This window comes from Odontesthes bonariensis, chromosome 9 (genome assembly GCF_027942865.1).
Source record: "Odontesthes bonariensis isolate fOdoBon6 chromosome 9, fOdoBon6.hap1, whole genome shotgun sequence".
Lineage (NCBI taxonomy): Eukaryota > Metazoa > Chordata > Actinopteri > Atheriniformes > Atherinopsidae > Odontesthes > Odontesthes bonariensis.
In genome coordinates, this window is record NC_134514.1 from 13,110,575 (window position 1) to 13,134,659 (window position 24,085).

Here is a 24,085-nt window from a genome sequence, read left to right on the forward strand (position 1 = left end):
AATGTATTTCAACTCGAAAATAATAGTTATTTCAAACTAAACAAAAAAAGGTTGTCTCCAGGTGTCATGAGGTCTTTAAATGATGGTCATGTTTGAGCCCATCTTTTGCTCAAGCCACTTCTACGGAATACTGAAACAGCTGTTTTTTTCATGGCTTTTGAACCTTTATGTGTCAGGATCCGTGTTTTTGGTTACCTTTTTCTCTCCTGTGTTTTTGGTTTCGCCCTTGTTAATTTGCCCCAGATGTTTCGAGTTCCCCTGATTGCCCTCATGTGTATTTAAGTTCAGTTCTGTCCCTTGTTCTCCGTCGGATTCTTGTATGTCTCCCAGTGCTTTAGTTCTGTGTATGTTTGCTCCCTTTCTTTGGATTATTGAGAATAAACACATTCCTTATCTACAACGAGGAGCTCCTGTTTGCATTTGGATCCTACTCACCCACAGTTCCATGACATTATGAAGAAGTTGGTGAATTGGATCCTTTTCTCCACTGTCAATTAAATGCATGGTCATTTAACAAGGCAAGCATATTGGTAATTGATTAAAAGTTTACATTATTTGTGTGGAAATGGATCATGATCAGGTTCTGAAATATCTCATACTTTATTAACTTTATTAACTGTTTTATAAAACTGACTGACCATTTAGTCTTTTTGAGTTTGGCACTGCGGGTAATCAAAATGCAGTTTGTCTCCATAACTCGGTTTAATGACATAACATATAATTCATATATTGGTCCACCACACAAAGCGTGCAGTATCATTAAAAAAAAGGCCCCTAAATTGTACCATGACTACATTTTCCACACTAATTTCCCTTTGTCTCTTTGAAGACGCAGCTTGCATGCTGTATGCATTCTGCCTCTACCCACATTCTCACTGTATGATGTTCAGTTGCTCGTAATGCTGCTGCTCTTCTCCTGAGATGTCATGCTACATGTTAATGTACACGTGCTACATTCCGTAGATTTTTGTCGCTTAGAGACTTGAGGATTGAGAAATGGCCTTCTTCCTCTCATGATTCCTTCGTTTTTTTTACTTTGCTCTGACCCATGAATGGTTGGGGTTAGGAGTTAGAATAGCATGGGTAAGGTTTTAAATGAACGTAAATGGTTATTTTTCATGATAAAAATATACGTCCAATGTTAGAAGAGTTCAAATTATTATATGTTACACATTTTAATACTCGCATGTTGCCATCATGTGACGTTGTTGCTGCCTTTTATGAAACAACAAGTATTTGACTGTCTGAAAAATGTTACCGCTGGATTGTGACTACTTATTGTGACTACTTACCCTACACGTAGACAAATGTTTGTATTTCAGATTTTCTGGGGAGATTGGACTGAACTTTTTCACTATTTTTGACATTGTAACTCATGAAATTATCATTAGTTGGATCCTGAATTGGAAACAGTTTTTAGACCAAAATGAAGAAAATTATTCATAAGAAAGAAATCCAACTCATTGAAGGGATTTGACATTCTATAGCACCATTTTTGTTCTTCCTTTTCATCTCTAACAAGTTTGACATTTCATTCTGATCCCGATCATCCTCTGCTTCTTTTCTTTTATTCCTTTGGGTTTTAGACTGGACTTGATAAATTTTTTTAACAGTCTCTTAAAACAAGATGAAATCATGTTTCTTTTATGATGATGCTTCAAGATTGATACATACTAAAAACATTCTTGAATTTATTATAGAAGTTGTATAACATATTGAATGTAAAAGATGTATTTCACGAATTTCTAATTTCACATGTGCCTGCTCTGAATTAAAAAAAAAAAGAAAACTGATGATATTGCCTCCTTATCTAAACCTCTCATCCAAATCCCCCTCCTGACACACTGCGCTCTAATAATCTGGTGGAAACTGAACACGTCGATGTCATGTCAAAATGAGCCCCTGTGTGCTTTTTATGCAACAAAATTCTGACAAGTAGGGTCAAAGATTCTTTCATCACACCATCTGTTCAGTAATCCTAAACTTAAAGAAAAGAGAAAAAAACAACTATCCACTGATTAGGGCTGCACGGAAATAGGAAAAGATGTAATATACCATCGTTGTTGAATACTGCAGGGAGCAAATGGCTCGCGATACATGAACACATACCTCAGTATATGATGTTAAAGTTTACCAGGGAGGCCTTCTACATCTGCACCAGTTCATACCAGTTAGCTGTAGAACGTGCACAGAAGCTGGACTTGGCCCAAGTGAAATTTAAATGCTTGTCCTACTAATTCAAGACAAACTGCCTCTCTACAATAGGTTCTCTAGCCTACCATATGAGATCTGTTCTACTCAATTTACCTTGTTGTGGTATGAGGGAGCATTCAGTAAGCAGTCTGAGAGCTAAGCTAACAGGCTGAAATTACTGAAGAATGCTACAGTTCGACCATAGACAGCTGGTAGACCACTGATCCCTCTTTTAGGCACAGTCTTGTTGCTGAGTAGTGTGTTGAATTGGTTCATGTTGTTAAAACACACTCCACCGAACTTAACGGCTGTTGGCGAGTTAATAACACCATTGAGAACTTGCGTTATAATTCCTCAGTCACATATTGGCCCCATATACTGTGGACTTCCTCTGCCTTTTAAGTTATTAGCCGCTAACAGTAAGAACTGTTGCTTATATGGGCAATATTTCACCAAGTTCACCAGTTACCAGTGTGTGCAATTAGTGACAAATGGGAAGTCTGTATTTTCAACATCTGAGTGGGAAAAAGAAATGAAAGAACACAGAGTAGAAGTCGGATATCCCTGTCAGGATATAAAATATAAAACGGAGTACTGGCAGAGCATTATTAGCTCATTTAATTCTCTTAAGTAAACTATATAACTAATGATCAGATTTGATGTTAACACCATAGAAAAATGCAAGAGCAAAAGCATTTCAACTTCCCACTTCCGAGGTACAGGGAATGTAGTCTCATCTGAAGTTGAAGTTAGGTGGAGACGCAAAGGGAGGAGGCTGGGTATCTTTTTAGAGAGACGTTCGTTTCCCCTGTAAATCTAAACAGCTCACAGAGTGTCATATTTCAGATGTGGGGGGCCCAACACAAATCACCAGCATTGTGTTTTTCTGAGTTGTTGAGTTGGTAGACTTCAGACACCCAAAATATATGCTCTCAAGCACAGAAACAAGTCATTTCTCCATAATTTGTCCTCCTTACATAACAACAACACACTCGCGAGGCTTTTTATACTCAGGGCAGCATGACATGTTGTTTAAAGAAAACTCTGTGGTTCTTGGCATGATACCTCACTTGAGACAATGTTCAATCTAGCACAAGTGTTCAATTTTGAGCGGTTGCTTTTTAGCATGGGATATTTGTTCAAGCGAAAATGACAACCTAGCAGTCATAATGTTTCAAAAATATGCAACCTGCAGCAGTCGTGTTTTCCTGTAATGTAATGTTGGCATCTTGTATTTTTGGACAGACCATGAGCTTTTCCTTATCCAACTATTTTATTCCTCACTCTTACCTGGTAGTTGAGATGTTGAGAAATAAGAAAGTGAAGCAATTGCAGTGATTTTGTGGCTTCATAACAATATTTGATAATTATTAGTGTTTCATATTACAGGGTACAAGCAACCCTGGTTGGTTCGATTGAAGTACTCCTTGACATATTGAGGAATGTTAGTCTGAAAGGTTAGACACTAATCAAGTTTTTTTTGTTATTATTTTTATAATTGCTGGCAGGTGGCTGCATTGTGTTCTCGTCAAATTTTATTGGTACTACAGTCAAACAAATGTGTTGTGAAAAATAAAAATAAACGGATCGCATAAAGATATACTGAAACTGTTGCTGTCAAGAACATTAACCACGGTTAATAATATAAACTGAGAAAATGCTGATGATTAAATCCAAATTAATTTCACTTTGTAATCAGTTCAATTCGTCTCAAATAGAAAAAAAATAAGTGGAACAAGGTCACGTTAAGAGGAGTGGACCCAACACATTTTGCACATTAAAAGGCCATATTAAACGCCACTTTTGTGGAGGGCGTTCATGTTTTTAGCAGAATGGTGCTGCAGCTATGATGCATGAGGTTACTTATAATAAGCCATCATTTGTTTAGATAGGTTCAAGTTCCAGGATAACAGTACGCTGAACGTTGTGTGCAGATTTCAGTACTTGATAACCAGTTGGTGTAAAGTTACAACACTGTGTTTGTGCCCCTTCTCATCATTGAAAAGCTGATCTGAACAAAAAAGGAAGTCAACAATTATGAGCCGGGTTTTAGACACTCAGCCTAAAACCTGCAGAGGTTAAAATACTTAACAAGTTTTGACGTCTTTTAATTTTTTGGTCGGTTTATTTTTGTTCAGCAAAGTCTAATGCCAACACTTGGTGTTAGTTGTGTGTTTGGCTTCCACAGATAGGTTATCATAGGCGGGATATTTATTTTAGGTTATGAATTTTTCATATAGTGTTGGTCCATGTGTTTGCATTAGCAGCAGGCATTTTTTTTCAATGAACGTGCATGAAGGAAAGAGTCCTTGATTACAATTTTGGGTGCGGTTGACACTAGAGGAAAGCTGTGCTTCAAAGCCTTTCTCTCTTTTCTATTAGGAAAAAAAACAAAACAGAAAAACTGCCTTTTTTCTTGATGCAGAGTTAGTCCAAAAAGCAGCACAAACCACTTTGTAAACTGCCCAAAACGAGGTTTTTCTTCAGTCATACTTCAGTAGGTCGGTTGGTCTCCTGTCACCAACATTAACAGCACCAGCAGGCGCTGTGAATGTTAATTGGTTGCTTGACTTTAGGGCAGAATGAGTGTAAGTGTTATGTATGATGCTTGTGGCAAGCTGTGAGCTTCTGAGATGGAGTGGGGTAATTGTTTTGGACTTTGGAACAGCCCATCACCTGCTAAAATAAACCAACAGCGCTAGCATGACCAAATGAATATTGCCCTGGAGTGTCACTGTTTGCTGTTAGCATTTGAACTCGCAATGGCTATATATAGCTTTGCTGTCCAAAATGTATTTAACGTCTCTATTTGCCGTTTCATCTCTTTACAGTCGCTCTGCAGCTTCCAGAAGGCCTGCAGATGTTTGCCTGTACCATCGCTGACATAATTGAGAGGTAAGGTGGAAAAAGAAAGAGGCTTCGTACTTCCATCACTAATGTTATTTGAGAGTCTGTGAGTGAGCTGCAGGTGCGGAAGTCAAGCCAGCAGCATATGAACTTTAACTGGCGTGGCCACTTGATACTCATTAGGAGAGCGGGGGCTTTATCATAGTTGCCCGCCTTTGACTCAATCAGGGATTCAGCAGAAAATGAGACACGATTGGGCTGTGTTTGGTTAGAGCAGATATCACAGCTCCCTTCGCTCACAGTTGGAGGAGGGAAGAGATATCATTCTTGTTAATTACATTCCGTTTCAGTCTGCATATGCCCTAATGCGCACCACAACACTCCATCACACTGACACCACTTTCTTTTTTTTTTCATCCTGCAGCAAGATGTCTTTCAGTCTCTCTTAAGGTCTGCTAAACGTAGTTTGCCTTTTGGGCTTCTCTGAGCTAAATTAGATTTTTTTCTTTTGTGCTTAGTAAATAAAGAGACTCATTCCACAATACACTTGTGCAAAGGTTACTATGAGGTACAGTAAAAAAAATCTTATCTTTTTCTTTTTTTCCCTTGTTGTATCTAGTTTTATTTCACCTTCAGTTGGCGTCAGTTTGCCAGGAGAACTGCCTGTGATGTGTTTTCTCAAAGAAAATGGCTGCTATCATTAAACTCCCAGAGAGGATTCGTTTCTGTGTTTCGTCAATAGAAACTTGATTATGAGATGGACAAGATGAAGAATAGAGTGCTGGGAGCTGCCATAAACTTTTCAGGCTGAGTGGATATTGGATTTCAGGCAGGAAGCTTAGATCGCATCAGTTTGAATGTATTTATTTTTTTCTTGATTACATGCACTTTATATTACTATTTGTAGACGGTTATTAAGCATATCAATAGAAAAGCTTTAGTGTTGCTATGTATTGGCTGTCGTCTTTCTACTTTTACTTCCTTATCTTCTCTTCTACGCCATCATTCTTTCCATCTTCACTACTACACTATGACATTGCTTCCATCGCTTTATCTCTCTCTAAGTCTCCTAAGAGTCTCTTTTACTTTTTTTATCACAAAAAAGTGGGAGTGAAATTTTCATGATAGGTTCTGGTTTTATCAGTGCCACTGCTATCAGACCAAAAACTGCCACTGTGTGCAGCACAGCTTTCCAACCACACAACCGTGCAGTTCACATACACTGTATATCTTTGAACTGTCCATCATGGAGCCTACTAAATCAGCCACATCTCCTCTAATGAGAGCAATTAGCGGACACTAATTGCTTTCCTGACTGTCTGCATGCCTCGTCTTCTATCGCTCTTCTCACTGTATTTTTCACACTCTCTTCATAATCCACATGATTTCTCTCCCAAACTGCAATAGAGAAGATGTTTTCACAGTTTCCCCTCATTAGGCCCTGCTGTGTACTTCCTCAACTCTGTAAAACTTCTTCTACCTGTGCTGTCTTTCCACAATTCCAGTTCCACACCTTCCAGATTGAATGATAGATTCTTTGTTTTCTTGATGAACATCAGAGACTGTGCAAAGTTCTGTGTAGAGATTGACAGGTTAACTTTATAATTCAGATAACACCAGCTGACTTAGAGTGACAGCTGCAAAGCTCTCAAGTCCACAGTTATGTCCTTGTTGGATATTTTCAGTTAATACAACTTGGTTTAAAGGGATAGTTCGCCTCTTTTGACATGAAGCTGTATGACATCCCATATTAACAATATAATTTATGAACATTGACTTACCCCCCCCGCTGCTTCCTGTGAGCTGAGTTCCAGCCTCGTTTTTGCGTTGACGAAGGTAGTCCGGCTAGTTGGCTGGGGCTTAAAAAATAAAGCTTCATGCTTCTCAAAACAATATGCGTTCAAAAGGGTAATACATTTGCATCACAAAATCGTCCATACAGAAAAAGTCAGACCTCACATCGCTTGGCGCTATTTCTCTCTACCTTTGTATCACTGCGGGCTGTGTAAACTGTGCAGACCGAGCAGTCCGCTGCTTCCAAGCAGCAAACACCGTAACAGGTGCGACTATCACTAGGTGGCTGAACGCATTGATATAAAGGGAGGCAAAAATGGCGCCAAGCGATTTGAGGTCTGACTTTTTCTGTATGGACGATTTTGTGATGCAAATGTATTACTCTTTTGAACGCATATTGTTTTGAGAAGCAAGACGCTTTATATTTTAAGCCCCAGCCAACTAGCCGGACTACTTACGTCAACGCCAAAACGAGGCTGGAACTCGGCTCACAGGACGCAGTGGGGGGTAAGTCAATGTTCATAAATGATATTGCTAATATGGGATGTCATACAGCTTCATGTCAAAAGAGGCGAACTATCCTTTTAACTAGAATTAGCCACAATGAATTCCTGAATGCGAAGGGAAATAAATCTCACATCTCAGGTGTTGTCTGTCGAAGTTGTTGTTGTGACCCACTGTGTGACCTTGGATTATAGATTTTATATGTTGGCGTATGTTATTCTTTCAGACAGAGTGAGTTTGATTAAATCCTGCATTATTTTCACATCACATGCTCGTTTTGCAAGGCCTTATGAAAGCACGTGCTCACGATCTTGTGGCTCTGTACTGCATGATTTTTTTTATCCCAATGCAGGGATTTATTTGCAACACTATAAAGAAACACAAGATCTTTTATATCTACTCTCACTTCAAACTGTAATCTCACAGGTAGTGCCCTTGGAAGTCAGAATGGTCTCGATAACAATCTCAGCATTACACACAAAATTTGGCTGATACTTTCCGAGGATTAACCCACAGGTGAAAGCTTTCTGCTTCTTGTTGTTAAATTCGATCCCTCACCCACATCTTGGATAAGTTCTCTTATTGTTCTGCTGCGAAGCCTGGGATCACTTCAAGCCTGCCTGCATGACAAATAACTTAAAGGTGGGGTAGGGGATCTTTTTCTGGAACATTTTTTACATATTGCTTGAAATACTCTTCACACCCCCATTGCAACCAATTAATTAAAATATAAATATGAAAAGTTTTAGTGGCCTCTAGAACGTACAATCTAGGAAAAACAGTATCCAATCATTGTGAACGGTCCGTTCACAATGATTGGATACTGATGCCGTCTATCAAACTGCAATCTGCTCTACCTTTAAGCAATAAAAAAACAACTCATGTGTGTCGAGTAAACCTTAACAAAGGTCCCAACTTAGAGAATTAGAAATATTTTAACCAGACTTAAAAGTAGTATCCATGTAGAGCAATATTGTGAAGATTCAGGCAAATGTTGCATTGATAAAAATCCACTCCACCCCATATACTAATCCTATTGACATCAGGAATATGATTGGATAGTGGTGGTTGGAGGAAAAAATGAAAGGATTTTGGCACATGCTGCAAGTAACCTTGTGTCACCCACTATGAATTTAGGGTTACTAGAGGTCCCTGGACTTGGACAGCTCTGTCATCAACATCACTGCCACCTTTCTACATCGTAAACAGGGCTGAGGTCCATATTAAAATGGGGATGAAAGAGCTAAGCTGCCCTCAGAGTAAGGCGCTTCAGTAGGATGGACTGCTAAGTCTTAATGAGGACAAGCTGCTCTGAATTAGTGCCATGCTGCAGTTAATGCAGTTTGCTCAAAATGCTGCTTATTGTAAGGTACCGTGAGTTCATATTCATCTGTTTATTTTCCTCTCTTTCTTGGCCTTACAATTTTTCTATCAATTTTCATAAATATTCATACTGATAATGAGGGGAAAATACATGATTTTTCACTCATATTTATGCACTGACAGTGACGCAGCACTGTGAATCAAGAGTCTAAAGTGGCTTTGGAGTAAAAACGCCACATTTCTGACTTCAAAGTGCAGAAAAAATCCAGGAATAACAGTCAGCATTAAATACAAGAAATTAAAAAAGCAATATAATCCTCATTTACAGGTTCCTAATTTTATTTTGGAGCTCTGTTATAATGGGCTTACATGGTTTTATATTAAAAAAATGTTATCAAGCTGTATGTTGCCACAGCACCACTTTTCACCCTCTATCTGGAATGGTTCATTTTAGCTCCTCTCTCTTTAACCTTTTCTCTCTGCTCACCCCCATTCAGAAAGCATTCCTCCTTAAAACTAACGGAATACTATAAAAGGTTTGGATTTTACTGATAAAGAATAGTGATAAAAAAGATTTTAAACCATATGATTCCTCATTTCAACGGGCCTTCGCTTTATCATGCTACAGCCTGAAGCATAGTCAAATTCCATCCCCTCCTATTGTAGTCTTTATTGTTGTCTCTGGGAGCCGTAAATATAATACAAGGTAAGGGGAAAGATGGGAAAGAAGTTGTACAGTTTTACCAATTTTGTTGTAAAAAGAATTTAACTCTACAACTTTATGTACTAGATAAAAAGGAAACTGGGATGATTATGAAAGCAGTCATCATATAGTAAGCTGCAGTATACAACCTAATGTGTTGCAACTTGTTAGTCCAAACAAAAAAAGAGAGACTAAATTTAAACCTAGCTTGGACTCGCAGTGTGGACTCTGGTCTTATCCATCTTTTAGGACTTTTTAGCTGCACAACATGGTTCATCTAAGGGAGAAAAATGTTGACGTTTGCACGCTCTGTACTGCACAACAGGGACTGACACGCATTAATCTGCACTTGCAGCCAGATGGATTGCCACAGCACAGAATATATGAGCTTGGATTGAGACACAAACAGGAAGAAAGACCATGGTGTCTCGTAAGATCATAACTACACCCCTATGTCTTCATAGACAGGATTGTATGGTTGTCTTGTGTCGCTTCAAATTATAAATATGTATTGCCCTTTCATTGCATTTATACTTTCATTATATTAGAAAGAAGGATAACCGGTTTCATTGTGATTTATTATTTGAAAGTTGTTAAATAACATTCATACGATTTCGTACAAAGACTTTGCACCAACTCTCTACAGTTAATAATAATTTAATTGCTAATAACACCAATTACTAATTAATATATCCATCCATTTTCTATACCGGCTTAATCCGTCGGTCGGGTTGCAGGGGGGCCGGGGCCTATCCCAGCGGTCATCAGGCGAGAGGCGGGCTACACCCTGGACAGGTCTAATTAATATGTATTTTTGGAAATTATAGTCCAGATCATATAGATTATTTCAGTTCATGCACTGTAGAGTGCATTGCGTTCAGATAGAAGCCCGGTTGTCAACTTAAAAAATACTGTTTTTCTCTCATGTTTGTAGTCCCCTTACCACTCTCTAAATTGATCTATTATTGTGCCAGTCCTCCTTTATCTAATTTTCTTTTCTGCCAATTTATGGCATTCAGTTGTCTGCCAGTATCTAAACAAAGCAAAGAACTTTGTGCAGACAGTCGGTGATGTATGTGCTGTCACTACACCATATGTTTTATTGCCTTTGATGGTTTGCCTGCTGCCTCGTCCAAGGTTTAGAAGATACTTTTATGAACGTGCTGCAGTATTTATTGCTGCTTCTTTTCTGACAGAAGAGGAATATAAATGATCCAGCAAATAGCACCATGTGCATCTCCAAGACTGTTCCATATCCAAATACGTCCCCAAGGGGTGTTTTTTTATGCAGGCTGAATTGGACTATAATTACATTAGTAGAATATGTAAACTAGTGGTTGTAAAGGGTACATAAATGGTAAAGATTTTTCTAACCCTAACCAACAAATGATATTGCCAAAACCCAACCAAGAAGTGACTAAAGTCCTTCGGTAGTTTTATTAACTGAGCAGAACTCATGTCATGAACCTTAGATGACTGAAAGCGCTACCGTAATATCCCAAAGTGTTTAATTTAGAGATTAATTTATCATAAAACATGTATTTGTTTTAATTGTGCTCTAGATTGTTTTTTTTTTCTTTTTCAAATCTATCCATTTAGATTTAAATATACAACATAAAAATAAAGAAATGGATTTATATGGTATCCCTTGTTCATTATATTCATACTTCTGTTTGAATTTTGAACTTCTATAGGTTCATAAAAGATATTACAAGCAATTCACAGTGAAGCAGCTTCCATCAAGGGAAAAGTCTAACGTGATCAAGTCAGATTTTGTGGAGTTACCTGCCAGATTTTTTTTTATTTATATTTTGTGCTAAGAATCTTGTCAAGAAATCTACAGTATAAAATATTAATTATATCTTGATGAAAGCTCTGACGGTCACCAAAAAAATGATATCCTCTTAATCTGTCAGCAACAAAATATCCCAGGTCTTCAGATTATCCAAGAGATAAGGCCCACATTTCTGATTAATATAAGATCAAGAGTAGGAAGCTGTCCCAAAAATAGCTTTAAAAATGAAGATAAACCGGTGTCTGAGCCTACGCGTTGACAGAGAACCAACCAGCTGCGGCATTTAGTGTGCAGGGATGAGTCAGGGATTTGCAATTTGTGGCAACCACAAAGCAACTTAATAGATGGTGTCCAAACAAGTCTTTTTATCCCTTGTTCTGTCCTGCCTGTCCATGCTCAAAAGCCTGACACTCAGTGCCTTTAATGTTATTATGATCCCCAGAGGATCCCTGAATTTACTTCTAGTGCCATCAGTCTGTTGACAGTTTTGGATTTCGGACAAAGTGACAGCAGTTTTTTTGCAGTTACAGTCAACAGTTGTATAACAATTTCTTATCTTCTCCTCACTGTTAAGTCTTCATTCTGTGTCTTGTTTCATTTATTTAATTTTTTAAACAATGACATTAAAAACTGTTTATGTGTCAAATGTTTTACTAATGTTACAAGATTTTTTTGTAATAGAAAGTTTCAATGCTGCACATATAGATTCAACCTATCACCATAGACTCAGGTCTTCTGGACCAATCCCTGTAGTCATATCATAAATGGTTTCCTTCATCCCTAGAGTGTATCTATTCTGAAGTAAATGCTACGAAGACCTTACAGATGGAGCTCAATGCAGACACATAAAGCAGGCCTGACTACAAAGGTGTTATAAATGATTGCTCCTTTATTCTGAAAAGATCTATATTATGGTCACTGTGACATACAAATGTCACATGCAAAGAATTACTGGTCAAATCTTTAAAAAGTTTGGCAACCATGAAATAAGGTTTAAAAACACTGTTCCCTTTAGAATGTCTCTCATATATGATTTATTTAGTACAACAAAAACTAAACTGTGTTGGTGGAATGTGGAATGGTTTGGCACAGCCAGGTGGGTGAAGTAGATAAATTCAGATTTCTTTGGGCACACTAGAGCAAAATTTAACACCAAACTTGGTTCAGAAAGTAACTTCCCCAGACATTGTATCTAATGGTCTATGACTTTTGGTGCACAGTGACATTAATTTTTAGGGTGAATTGGTATGATTTTAGTGATCCTTTAACTTTTCATTCAGTCATATCAACAGATACTTCTGAGACTTTGTTAAGCTCAAAAATGGTTAAAAACAAAATGGAGACCTTTACTTACAAGACTGTGGGATCACAAGACTGGAATTCAGTCAGGTCTGAGGAGTGTACAGAGCTGGTGTGGAGAAACCTAGTTCTGAAGTGCTCATTTTGAACTCTCTGGAGGTGTTGTGCTTGTGTGAGTAATTCAATTAAAAAAAAAATCTAATGGAAGACACTCACTCGGGGATCTCACTGACATATCTTTCTTCTCTCCGTCTCTATCCATCATTTACTGCTTTATATAACTGCCAACATAGGTCCAAATGGCTCAAATAACTGTTGTAAATACTATGTTGGTAAACCCAGGTTCGGTATGCACACACTTCCCTCAGATATCTCAAGGTTCTAGCTGTCTACATCTATCAGAATAGATTCCATTTTGCATGGCAGGTTGAATCATTTCTTCGGGACCAGCACCCACAACCCACAGCCTCCCAGGGTAAATGTCAAATCAAGCATTAGTAAGGAGCCTTGTAGGAGCCTTCATTGCCTTCTTTTCCTCACATCGTCACAGTCTTCACAGCGCCCACAGCACAGCTGAGCAGCAGCAACAGATCTGGCATACGTGTGTGAACGAATGTGTACGCATGCATGCCAATATGTCTGAATGTGCATAGGGCGGCGTTTTTACAAAGATGTACTTTATTACTGTGTATCTACCCCAACACTCCCTTATGCTTGTCTGGTATTTCGGATTCTCATTTGTGAGACGGTTTATATATATATATATATTAGCTCCAAGCTCACTCATAGAGCCCTATGCTGTCTAATTAGCACTCCTGCCTGTCATTTTTTGCCCACTTGAAACTTTGCTGGAGCAAAATCTCAGTGACCGTCAGCAAGCCCCTTTGTGACAACCACTGATATAAAAGACACAGAGGCTTATTCTGAGGGCAGAATGAGACACAAAGAAAAGGTTAAGCCATTTGCCCAGTGCCCCTTGCCTAATTTGTATTTTAAAGTGAGCATGTTTTTTCAAATATATTCTGTTATAGAGCAGAAATCAAGGATGTAGATATTAATTTTTCTGCCATGTCATTCTATTTTTAAATGCAATAGAGTTAGCAATCGCAATAGCAAGAAAAAAGATGACTAACTCATTGCGTCTTACCAAAGCTTTTTTTATTGTCACCTATCAATGACGTACATCGCATACAAAGACTTGGAAGACCACTAAAATACCCACCTGTTTCACCTCTGCGGAGCGTAATCACATCATGCCCCGGCAGACTGGAAATCCTGATAGGTGCTGACACCGTGTAATATGATATCTTGGAAGATAACACCTTTGAAATTGCTCTAGCTGTCACGAACAGTACAATTGATTTCCACTAGATGTACAGAAAGAAAAAGAATAGTCTCTTTGGCTGTAACTTGGACAAGAGTGGAAAAGCCACAATGATGTTTGGCTTTTGATTTCCATATAAAATTTGAATATAGTAGTAACTGCTTTTTTGAATCCAAAAGTGGAGACATCACCAGTGTTATCTTATACTAAACACTTCTTATTACTATGTTATAGAGACATTTCCTTCTTCTTAGCATTTTGTAGAAAAGATGAGGAATTCTTATTGCAGGTTACAGTCCCTATTTTTCCCTTGAGTTCTCCCTCCATCATAACAACTGTGAACCACCATTAGCCACTTTTTGACCAAAAGCAACTGAAACTTAAACTTAAACAACCCGAGGCTTTTTTTTTACTATCTAAAGGATTATTTCCACCCCGGGTCTCCTGCATTTCCACAGAGGTCAAAGGTGGAGGATATATTAGGCATATTAATTCAATTGAAGTTTTAAATGTCTCTCTTTGCTGGAGTGTTAGGAATTCAGCACTGGTCATGGCAACCTACACGCCAACAGTTAACTTGTTAACTTTAAACTGCAAATTTTGCACATTTTTATGGAGTTGTGGGTGTTTGTATTTTGCCTTAGAATCTCACTGCTATCAAACAAAAAGATTTCGGGTTTATTGCTCTGATTCACTGTTTTTTTTTTTTGTTTGTTTTTTGTTTTTTTTGTCACAATTGGCACCCGCTCTCCTTATTCATTCTTAAGTGACCATATTTTCACATTTTTTTTCCATAACTTGCAACTAACATTAGACCCAAATGAAAAAGCCTGAAATACATTTTAAGAGGTAATGGAAAAACTAAGTAACTTGAACGGAGTGATCATCAAGAATTAGCTGTGCTTAACTGCTACTGTTAAGAGGTTGAGGACAGGTGGAAACTAATACGAACATAAATCAGGAACAATTCAGACAGCCAGACCACGGTGACGGATACCCAAACAATTTTTTGGATATTGTCATGATCGACAGCAGCTCAAAAAAGTTCTGACAACGAGCATAATAAAAGAGGAAAAGGAGTCAAAAACTTGTAAAAATGAAGAGAGGAAAGAGACTGTGAAATGACTTGAGAGAGCCGAGCAACAGATGATGGAGGGAAGTCTTAAGGGTGAATGAAAGGGGTTTAGATGGATGTGACCTCATAATATGCTACAAGGAAAGGTTCCTACAATGCTTATTTTTTAGAGTTGACTTTTATGTCAAGAGAATTGTTCGTAGAAAAAAAAAGTTTGCTACGTTTGATCGATTTCTTTTTTTGTGTGTGTGTTTGTTTTCCTGTCCAAATGGGAATGTGTGAATGCAGCATTTAAGTTCAGCCCAGTGGGATTGAGCGTGGCAGGAAATTGTTTAAAATATATACTTGGCTCGTGTGTTTTTTTCTGCATGAGAAGTTAGCTATTATTGATGGCCAATCACACAATACCAGTCAAAAGTTCTGAAAGGGTATTTTTAAACTTTTGACAGATTCTGCAGGGTTTTTTTTGGTGGGCTTACATATACTGCATCTTTAAGTCTAAAGAAAAATAAATTCACAGAATAATTGTGACATATTTTCTTAAGTGTTGAGATTAAATTATCAACTGGATTTATAACAGCGTTTTGTCCGTTTGGCAAAATTGACCTCCCGCTTGCCTCTTTCAACTTCCATACTACATTACATATTGAAGTTTTTTAGCCAGTCGTATACTAGTCAATAACTTCTTTAGTTCTTTTTTACAGCTGGTAGATAAATTGATACGGGGCAGTAAGAAATTCAGTGGGAAATAGTTGTGCCTTTTATTCTACAGTACATGTTATGGGGATGTTCTAGGGAAAAATGAGGAGACCCTGACTAATGTAAAACCAAGATTTGCTTATTGAAACTCAAGTCATTTGGGAACACAACCGATTTCCACATTATTCATAATCACCATCTGGTGAAAGAAGTTAAAACTCTACTTGCTAGACAAACACACACTCCACCATTTTACAAAACTCTCACAGAACATTACGTGTATCTTAAAAGGCCTATGCCCATACAGCAGAGTTTAAAACGAGGGCTTTAAATTTATTCTGCACACAGCTGAGTGTATGTGGTCCTGTATGCTACGGATAGTGGACCTCGTGTGCCATACATTGTTTACCCACAAGCATGTGCATCCTCACTTATCCTGTATGCCTTGCTGTTTGCATTTAGAGGACAATAAAAAAGATGCAATGATGGAAGAGCCAAAACTGTGAAATTAATATTCTCTGTTTCTTTTGTGTCAGGATTAAGCAACTCCTAAACATGCGCTACTTCATCATCGTGCATCTTTAGTTTACAAGATAGTTGTAATAGTAAGAAATAATGAGACATGTTTTACATGTCAGTTGAAGTAGTTTGCCCTCTAAAGCTTTATACTTTGTCATAATCTGTGAATGGGTCATCCCAGAGGGATTTTGCATTGTAATGTGAGTTCCAGTACAGGAGAAACTTGGTTGGAAAAAAAAAATTCCCAATTGTCATCATCAATTGTTTGGCTAAATTGATTTGAAAAATCAGCAAATCAGATTACAGTTTTGTACCGTCTAACCTTATATTGAACATCTCTAATTCTTGCATGCTTTTGAGAAACAGTTCCTTTTACGGCCAAAAGATGGTAACAAAGTTTTAAAACTCCTTAAGATTGTGTCCTTAAGTCATTGTGTGTGGGCTTTCCATGGTTGGGTTTGTTATGATTAATTACATAAGCCCAAACAGGAGATGAATTATTAATTTCACACATTAACTGCTGTTACTTTTAAGAAAGCTTTGCTATTCTGTTCCTGTGGCAGCACGGCAGCACTTAAAACCCCTGTTATCTGTTCTCTTTCATACTTATCCTGATCCCTGTCTTTATATGCTGACAAATCTGATAACCACTGTGTAAAACTCATTTCAGTTCTCTGTATTATTTTTTTCTGTACATTACATCTCTTCCTGGGTGTAAGCCTTTAGCTTTCAGTTGTCACCTTCAACATATGAGCAGAACAGCCATCTCTTGTGATAACTGTTGTCGCATCACTACATTGCTTTGTTTACTAAATGGGATTTCAGCTCTTTTGAACGTGTTGCTATGCTGTATCGTTCAGAGCTCTATCTTTCTAAAGCTGCAGGTTTTTTTTTTTTTTTTTATAACAACCCATCGCTCAGGCGTTTGAATTAATGCCATGACAAATAACTGAGATACACTCACAGAAATGGCAGTAATGATCTTGTTTTTCAGGGAGTTAAAGGATTATCTAAAGGCATTACTGAAAACATCTGTGTAAGCATCATCCTGTGCTCACTGCCTCTCTGTTATCTCTGTTTTCCCGTTCTTGGCAGATGTTCAATGACTGCAGGTTGACTGCCACATTTTGCTGCTTTTTTTCTCCATTTTTTTTCTCCATGGAACAGGTAGCCCAGGATTTCTGTGTAGAAATGACAATGAGAAGAAAAGAAGAGGAGAATAAGAGGAGATAGACATTGAATAAAATGTATAGAAAGTAAAAGGAAGAACAGAGACCGTGTAATCTTCGTGCACAGTGCCCCTTGCCAGATTTATTTTTTAGGGGAGTAGTTAGGATATTGTGCATGTGCATGTGCAGAAAGCAGATTATGGATATCAGATTTGGTGATATTACAAACCAGATTTTCACATTTGTCTTAGTTTTTCCTCTTTTTCATCATCAAAGTGTTCTCCTTAACTTTTTATGTTGCCCCATTTCTTCAGTGTTGTGTAGAGCCCACTCCTTAATTCTCCCATTCTAATTTCCAACTTGTATGTTTTCTTGTGTTCTCACCTTATACAATACGATTTATTTATCTGGATTTAATCTTTTTATTTTTCCTCCCCACGTACTTAAACTGAAATCATTTGAGGAAATAATGACTTTTCATCCGTGCACAGCTACTCTACCTTTGGGAGAGGCCTCTTTTACTGGTCCAATCTGTTCTTCCCCTGCCAAAGCCCACTCACAGACACACAGTAAGCTGATGGGGAACTGATATCTGAAATGTAATGGAATAAAAGATGAGCTTTTGCCAGATGTAGGAAATATTTCACACATGTTTTGTGCACATGGAAATACATTTTGTGTCCTCATGCACATTTGAGTGTGTACGTGGGTGTTAGTGCACGGGTGGCTTGATTTAGGATGCAAACACATTGAATATGCTCATTTGAGCTGTCTGCCCACTGTGGCTACTGAACAAGAGCTGTGCTGCAGCACCTGTACCCACCTCAGTGACCTGCTTGTCACTTTTCCTGTGAGGCTGGTCTACCACTTCTTCTATTATTAGATTTGAGATGTAAAGGCCTTGATGGCAAGTCATATGAACACTCAACTTATAGTTGAATGTACTGCAGCCTTTCTCTGACTGCTACAGGAGAGACAGACTTCTCTTTCAGGAATAAAAGCAGTTCCCCTTCCTTCATCTATGTATTTAGCAAGCTACCATCCAACCCTTATTACCTATAGTTGTTTATTTTATTTTACTTAACTTATTCTTATAGCTATGTTTGGGTGTCTTGAGTATGACACTAATGGGTTAGAACTTCAGGAAGAAGTCTGATCTAGATTAAAGGATCAAACTCACCTTTCACAGAAACAAAAAAAGGAAAAATATCTCTTAAGTCTTCCTAAGCGCCTTTTCTTAACCTGAATAGAAGACATGAAAAGGTCAAGGAAAAATGATAGTGGTGATTCATAAGGATTTAGGAAAAGGCGGCTGCAGTGCAACAATAATCCGATCACACATACTCAGCTGTGAAGTGGGTTTGTGGTGGTGAAACAACAGCTATCCAAAAATATTCTACTAAATGCTCATTAAAAGCCCCTATTGCAGTCTTATCACATTGTGTCATGGAGGTTGTAGCATTATATATATCATGTTAATTATGATGCACGATGTAAAATATTACATCATTATCAAGGATGGTAATTTAAGAAAGGAAACACAAAGCCACAAGGAAAATTATATGTATTAATATAATGTCACTGGGTGCTCACACTCAATTTACTTTACTTTACTTTCATAACGGATGTTCCAGTGTTTCCTGTGCTTATGGATGTAATAAAGCATTGAAGGTCCTTTCCTTATCATTTAGAGAATTTAACTGGTCATTATCATAGGTACGACTTCGATAATTGCAAGTCATTTTTGTCAATTAGAAACCTTCCTAAGCAAACCAGCACTGTTTGACTGCACCCTTAAACTGCAGTTTTGACTTTCTACATTTATGAAAACAGGATAATTATGATTGAAGCTTATATTGTTTTGCTTACCTTTAGTTCTATGTCACACATGCAGTCATTTCCTTCTATCCTTAATAACAATGTGCCTTCAAGCCTCCCAAAAGGGCCAAATTCACTCCCTTACGTGCTGTGACATGTTTAGTTTAGTATGAACTAAGATGGATAGAGAACCTATGCCGAACCCGTATCGAGGAGTTTGACAAAAAACAATTGTCACAAAGACATTTTTGTGTGATGTTCAAAGTCAGTTAGTAATCACGTTAAATGCAGTGTATTATTTTTGCCATAATGGACCCAGGACTACCTCGAACCATTAAGAGTTGTTTATTTAAAACCATCATATTTTGTGAAATTCTCTAAAAAGTTTCTTTATAGACTTTGTGTACTTTCTTAACTGTTTACCAAGAACACAGTTAAAGGAAACTTCCTTGAGACGTCTGTTTAGTTTTGAGCTTATAACAATGGCAAAGAAGGTCAAATCTCTTTGAAGTGGAGCTGAATCTGAATAGCTTTGTAGATTTGATAGAAACTCGTAACACAACCTATTATATCCTTAATAAATGCAGGAACAGCGCCAAAAATAATGTGAGTGACATCAGACATACTTGGCACATCAGATTTCTTCATTCAGGGAGACTATGTCTCCATACTGTCCTGTTGAAATGAGGAAAAGCTAAAGTGAGCTGTGAATGCTTCCTAACACAACAGGTGAATGTGCCAAAAAGCCTGTCATGTATGAACAGACAAAAATTAGAGTGGACGGTAAAATAAGTTATCACCACATCTTCATAGATGGACAGATGTATAAATAGATTGACAGATGGGCAGACTTCAAAAGAAAGAATAGAATTAAGTTGTTGTTCAAAAGTTGTATTAATATAGACTGGAAGCTTGTGAAGCACTGTCACATATCTGTCCCAATGCTTTATATTCAGTTTAGTTTATAGCAGTGTGTTTTTGTCCATCTGTATAAGGAAACACTTATTTTCACGGACAATGATATGAATGATGTCTGCACATCAAAGTAAATACAGTTGCCTGTTAACAGCTGTTGATAAAGCTGTAAATCTTTGTTTGGCTGGTGATGCAATCTGATTCACCTGGTAATAACTCGATGCACCTCGGTTTCCTTTTCTGAGGACTGTGCCAAGAAATGGACTCTTTTAGATAAAATACACAATTTATCTGCATTTTTTTTTTGTTGCCGCTATTTTAATGCATATATATTTGTTACTTTTCTTTATTGTAACTCCCTTTGGGAGTAATGAACTTTTCAAGCCAATCTCTATAACATGCATCTTTGATTTGCTATGTGACTGCACATAACTTAATATTTATCAATACATTTAAGCAGAGGCATTGATTATTTAGCTCTTTTCAAAAATCCCTGCTTGTTCTCACTGTGACTCCAAGAACTACAACAGCTGTCGAAACCCAGGCTTCTCTACAACCGTATAGCCTTATTTGCTGCCAAAGATTTGGTGATTCTCTTCCCTCCCTTGGAGTTGGAGCACAGATTTGACAGCATCTTGTTAATTATTGTCTGATTAGTTGGTTTGGCTGTCTTCCTTGAGGTTGTAGATGTTTTGTCGGGGTGAAAACGGCTAAAATGTTGTTTTTTTTATGTGTATTACCACAGTTGTATTATCACAGTAATAACCTTTTACGTGGCAGATTTTTTTTAAACTCTGTGAGTTCATGCTTTCTGGTATTTTTGATAAACTCTATCTTACACTTATTCCAGAAAATAACCAATTATTGATCTGATTTTGTGCAGGCTTCAAATTCTTAATTATGTTCTTTCAAAGGGTTGATGCAGAATCACTCACATCTGCGTCAAGATGCATCTTTCCTCACCTCCAGCTGCTGATGGGCTGTAATGACAAATATCTTCATTAATCCAGTTATATTCTCCAACAATTTCTCAAATTGTTCTTTACTGAATTGAATTCAGTGCCACGTTGAATTTGATGTATTTTAGTATACATTGCAGTCGATACCACCAAACCTATGTGACATATCACATTTCCTTTAATGTAGAACACATTTCTGTCCACATATCCATCCCTTCATGCACTGATTGGAAGGCGGCGATAAGTGGACATATACAGTCCTGTTTGGTAACTCAGAGTTGAAAATCCATTTGTTTGTGTTTAGACTGTGAGAAATATGAGAATAAACTCATGATAAAAAGCTGTGTCTAGTTTAAAAATAAAACATCCTTTTGTGAGAGGACAGACAACCTGCACTGAGACCAAAGGGATTTGTTGTTGGTTTTCACTATTATAAGATGACATCATGTAAATCACCTGATAGGATGAAAATTCCCTTTAAATGCATTGGAAATAAAATACTAGATAGCAAATAGAAATATATCAGTGGGTATGTAAAGAGGATTACAAGTCTATAAATTGGATAACCAAGTTTATGAAAATAAAGTATTGTGTTTTTGAAGACTTACATCTGATGCCAGTCAGTCAAAATCTTTCTTTAAAAAGTAAATAGATAAACCTCTTAACTACTATCTCTATGACTTCCCATTCAACATCTGGTGCAAGGAAGCCTGCTCCACCTGATTGACTAATCAATACCACAAAAGTATTTACATTCTCTCTTAATTAATTTATTTTTTTTATCTTTTACATAGGACAGGGAAATTTAATTTTTAATTGAGAGGTGAGGGTTCAAATTTGTTTCATTAACACTTGTTGGGATGCTTTCATTGCAACAGCAGCATGACAGCTTTTCATCCTCTCAGGTGGAAAATCCAAGCTACCTTTGTGTCCTCCCTTTTTGTGTTGTTTCTGCTCTACTCAACTTCATGGCTTCATTCCATTCTTCATTCTGGGCTGTGACCTGTTGGGTGGTGTAGAGATGCAGCGTTAAGTGAAACCACACAGCCGGCAGAGAGAGAAACATACACTTGTATAACAGAGCAGAAAGAGAGCAACAGAACTGCAGAGAATTTCACTCAAAGCAGAAATGATTTAGAATTTCCAGATACGAGTCTTCTATCACTCGGGACAATCACGGCCCACGTAAGCAATGCCCGAGAGAAACATTTTACAACATTTACAACCATGGATTTAGACACGGTTTCATAATGGATAAGTGAAAAATATACCAATTTCATTGCTTGTTTTCTGGTGAGACTTGCCTGTATGCTAAGAGAGTTTAGGATGTCTCTAAGAGGTGGTAGAATTTATGTGAAAAGTCCTGTGGAGCTTTTTATTTTTTCATGGAAAACACTTTGTTATCTCAAAAGCTCATGAGTGCTAATTGTGTCCAAAGTAGTCGGCAAAAAAAATAAGATTAAAAAAAAAAACATGACAAAAACAATAAGCTAGGGCTTTTGACATTGTATCTGAATATTTAACAGTTAAAAAGGTATTAGTTTGGCCATTAGTGATGCTTAGCAATCATGTAAATCAGTTATGTCAGCATGCATTCTGTGGTAATTCGACATGTATTTCACTTTTTGGTAATGCAACTGTAAACATCAAATAAGTGAATTTGATTCATGTAACACTTCCAACTATGTTGGAACCCTGACTCGGGGAATGTCTGAGCCACAAAAGTGTGAAGTTTAGGGCTGTAATCATGAGCATCACGAGTGACTAAAATTTAGAATGCATCTATCGTCCACACATGGAAATTTGCATATACCGCCAGAAATAACTTTAATACATTAAAATGCATAATACGTTTTTGTTGTTTAGCCATTATTGTAATCCTTTTCAAAATGTATGCTTCTCGAGAAAATGCACTCAAGATTAAAAATGTATCGAATAAATATACTAACAACCTCTCGTATCCAAAAATAACCTCTTCAGACGGATGGTGAAAGACTGTTGGTTTAATTCAGTCTAGTTATTTTCATCAAAACACAAGGGTTTCCTTTGACTGAGTGGTTTGTGTGTGCTAATGTAATGATTCATACATTAGGAGATTTATGTTATTTTTTGTATTTATTCTCTTTGTCTGCTGCAGCATCTCTGAGCTTTATGGCATTGTTCCCAAACAAGTTGCTCCTTTATGGTGACATTTAAAGAGGTTTCTGTCAAAGTCAGAAAAATGATGTTATCTCCAGAGGACAGAGCAGAAAGCTTGTTTTGCTTTAATGTTTGCCCTGACACACTGTGACAATAATGTAGCTAAGTGAGATACTGTTTATGTAAAATATAGCTCCTTAACTTGTTGACATGATCAGATGGAAATAAATCCACAGCCTGCGTGTGCATACGTACTCTAACTCTGGTGTGTGTGTGTGTGTGTGTGTGTGTGTGTGTGTGTGTGTGTGTGTGTGTGTGTGTGTGTGTTTCTGCTGAACATATTTTCATGCCTGGTTGCAGATATGGAGTTACGTTTGGAGCACACAGCAGCTCAGTAGTTTTTATGGGAAAGATTTAAATCAGTTGACAATTTCTCACACACATTGAACTAGATGCTAAAGAGCTAATTAAGGAGGGCTGTTTTGGAGTTCACATGCTCCTCTGACATCTTAATTAGATCTTAATGACATTTCAGTTGGAATGGCTGAACGGAGTACACTGAGATGGGGCAAAACCAGAGCTGATATGCAGGGAGAAACTGGAGAGGGACTGACACAAGAGACAAGTGCAAGCAGGAAGGGAGAGGAGGACTGTTATGGAGATAGAAAGTGAAAAATATGTAAATGAGGATGGATGGAGGACAGTCACGTACTGTGTCCTATGTTGAAATAGTATAGGTTTTGATTAACATTGATAAAGCTTTTTCTCTGTCATCTTCTCCCTGACTTTCCTTCACCCTGCCAGTGTTCCTCCCTCTTTTCTACTCTCCCATTGAGTTGTTGGACTATACATTGCCCAGCAATTACTTTGCCCATGTCCCAGTAGAGTCACACCTCTTATATCAGCCTCATAATCGGATTCTTAGCATTTATTACCATAAAATTTCAGCCTGGAAATAACTAGATCTGCCTTGCACTGCCAGAGGAGGAAGTGTGATGATGATGTTTCTG

The 24,085-nt window shown here is 37.6% G+C and overlaps 1 protein-coding gene across 2 annotated transcripts in view; it reads left to right on the forward strand.

Annotated features, from left to right (window-relative positions):
• The window catches only part of dph1 (diphthamide biosynthesis 1), a 61,053-nt gene that overhangs the window by 11,447 nt on the left and 25,521 nt on the right, over positions 1-24,085 (forward strand). For both annotated transcript variants that reach the window (XM_075473180.1, XM_075473182.1), the window contains exon 3: positions 5,025-5,088. In XM_075473180.1, coding sequence (XP_075329295.1) covers positions 5,025-5,088 — 64 coding nt within the window. The remainder of the gene's footprint in view (positions 1-5,024; positions 5,089-24,085) is intronic.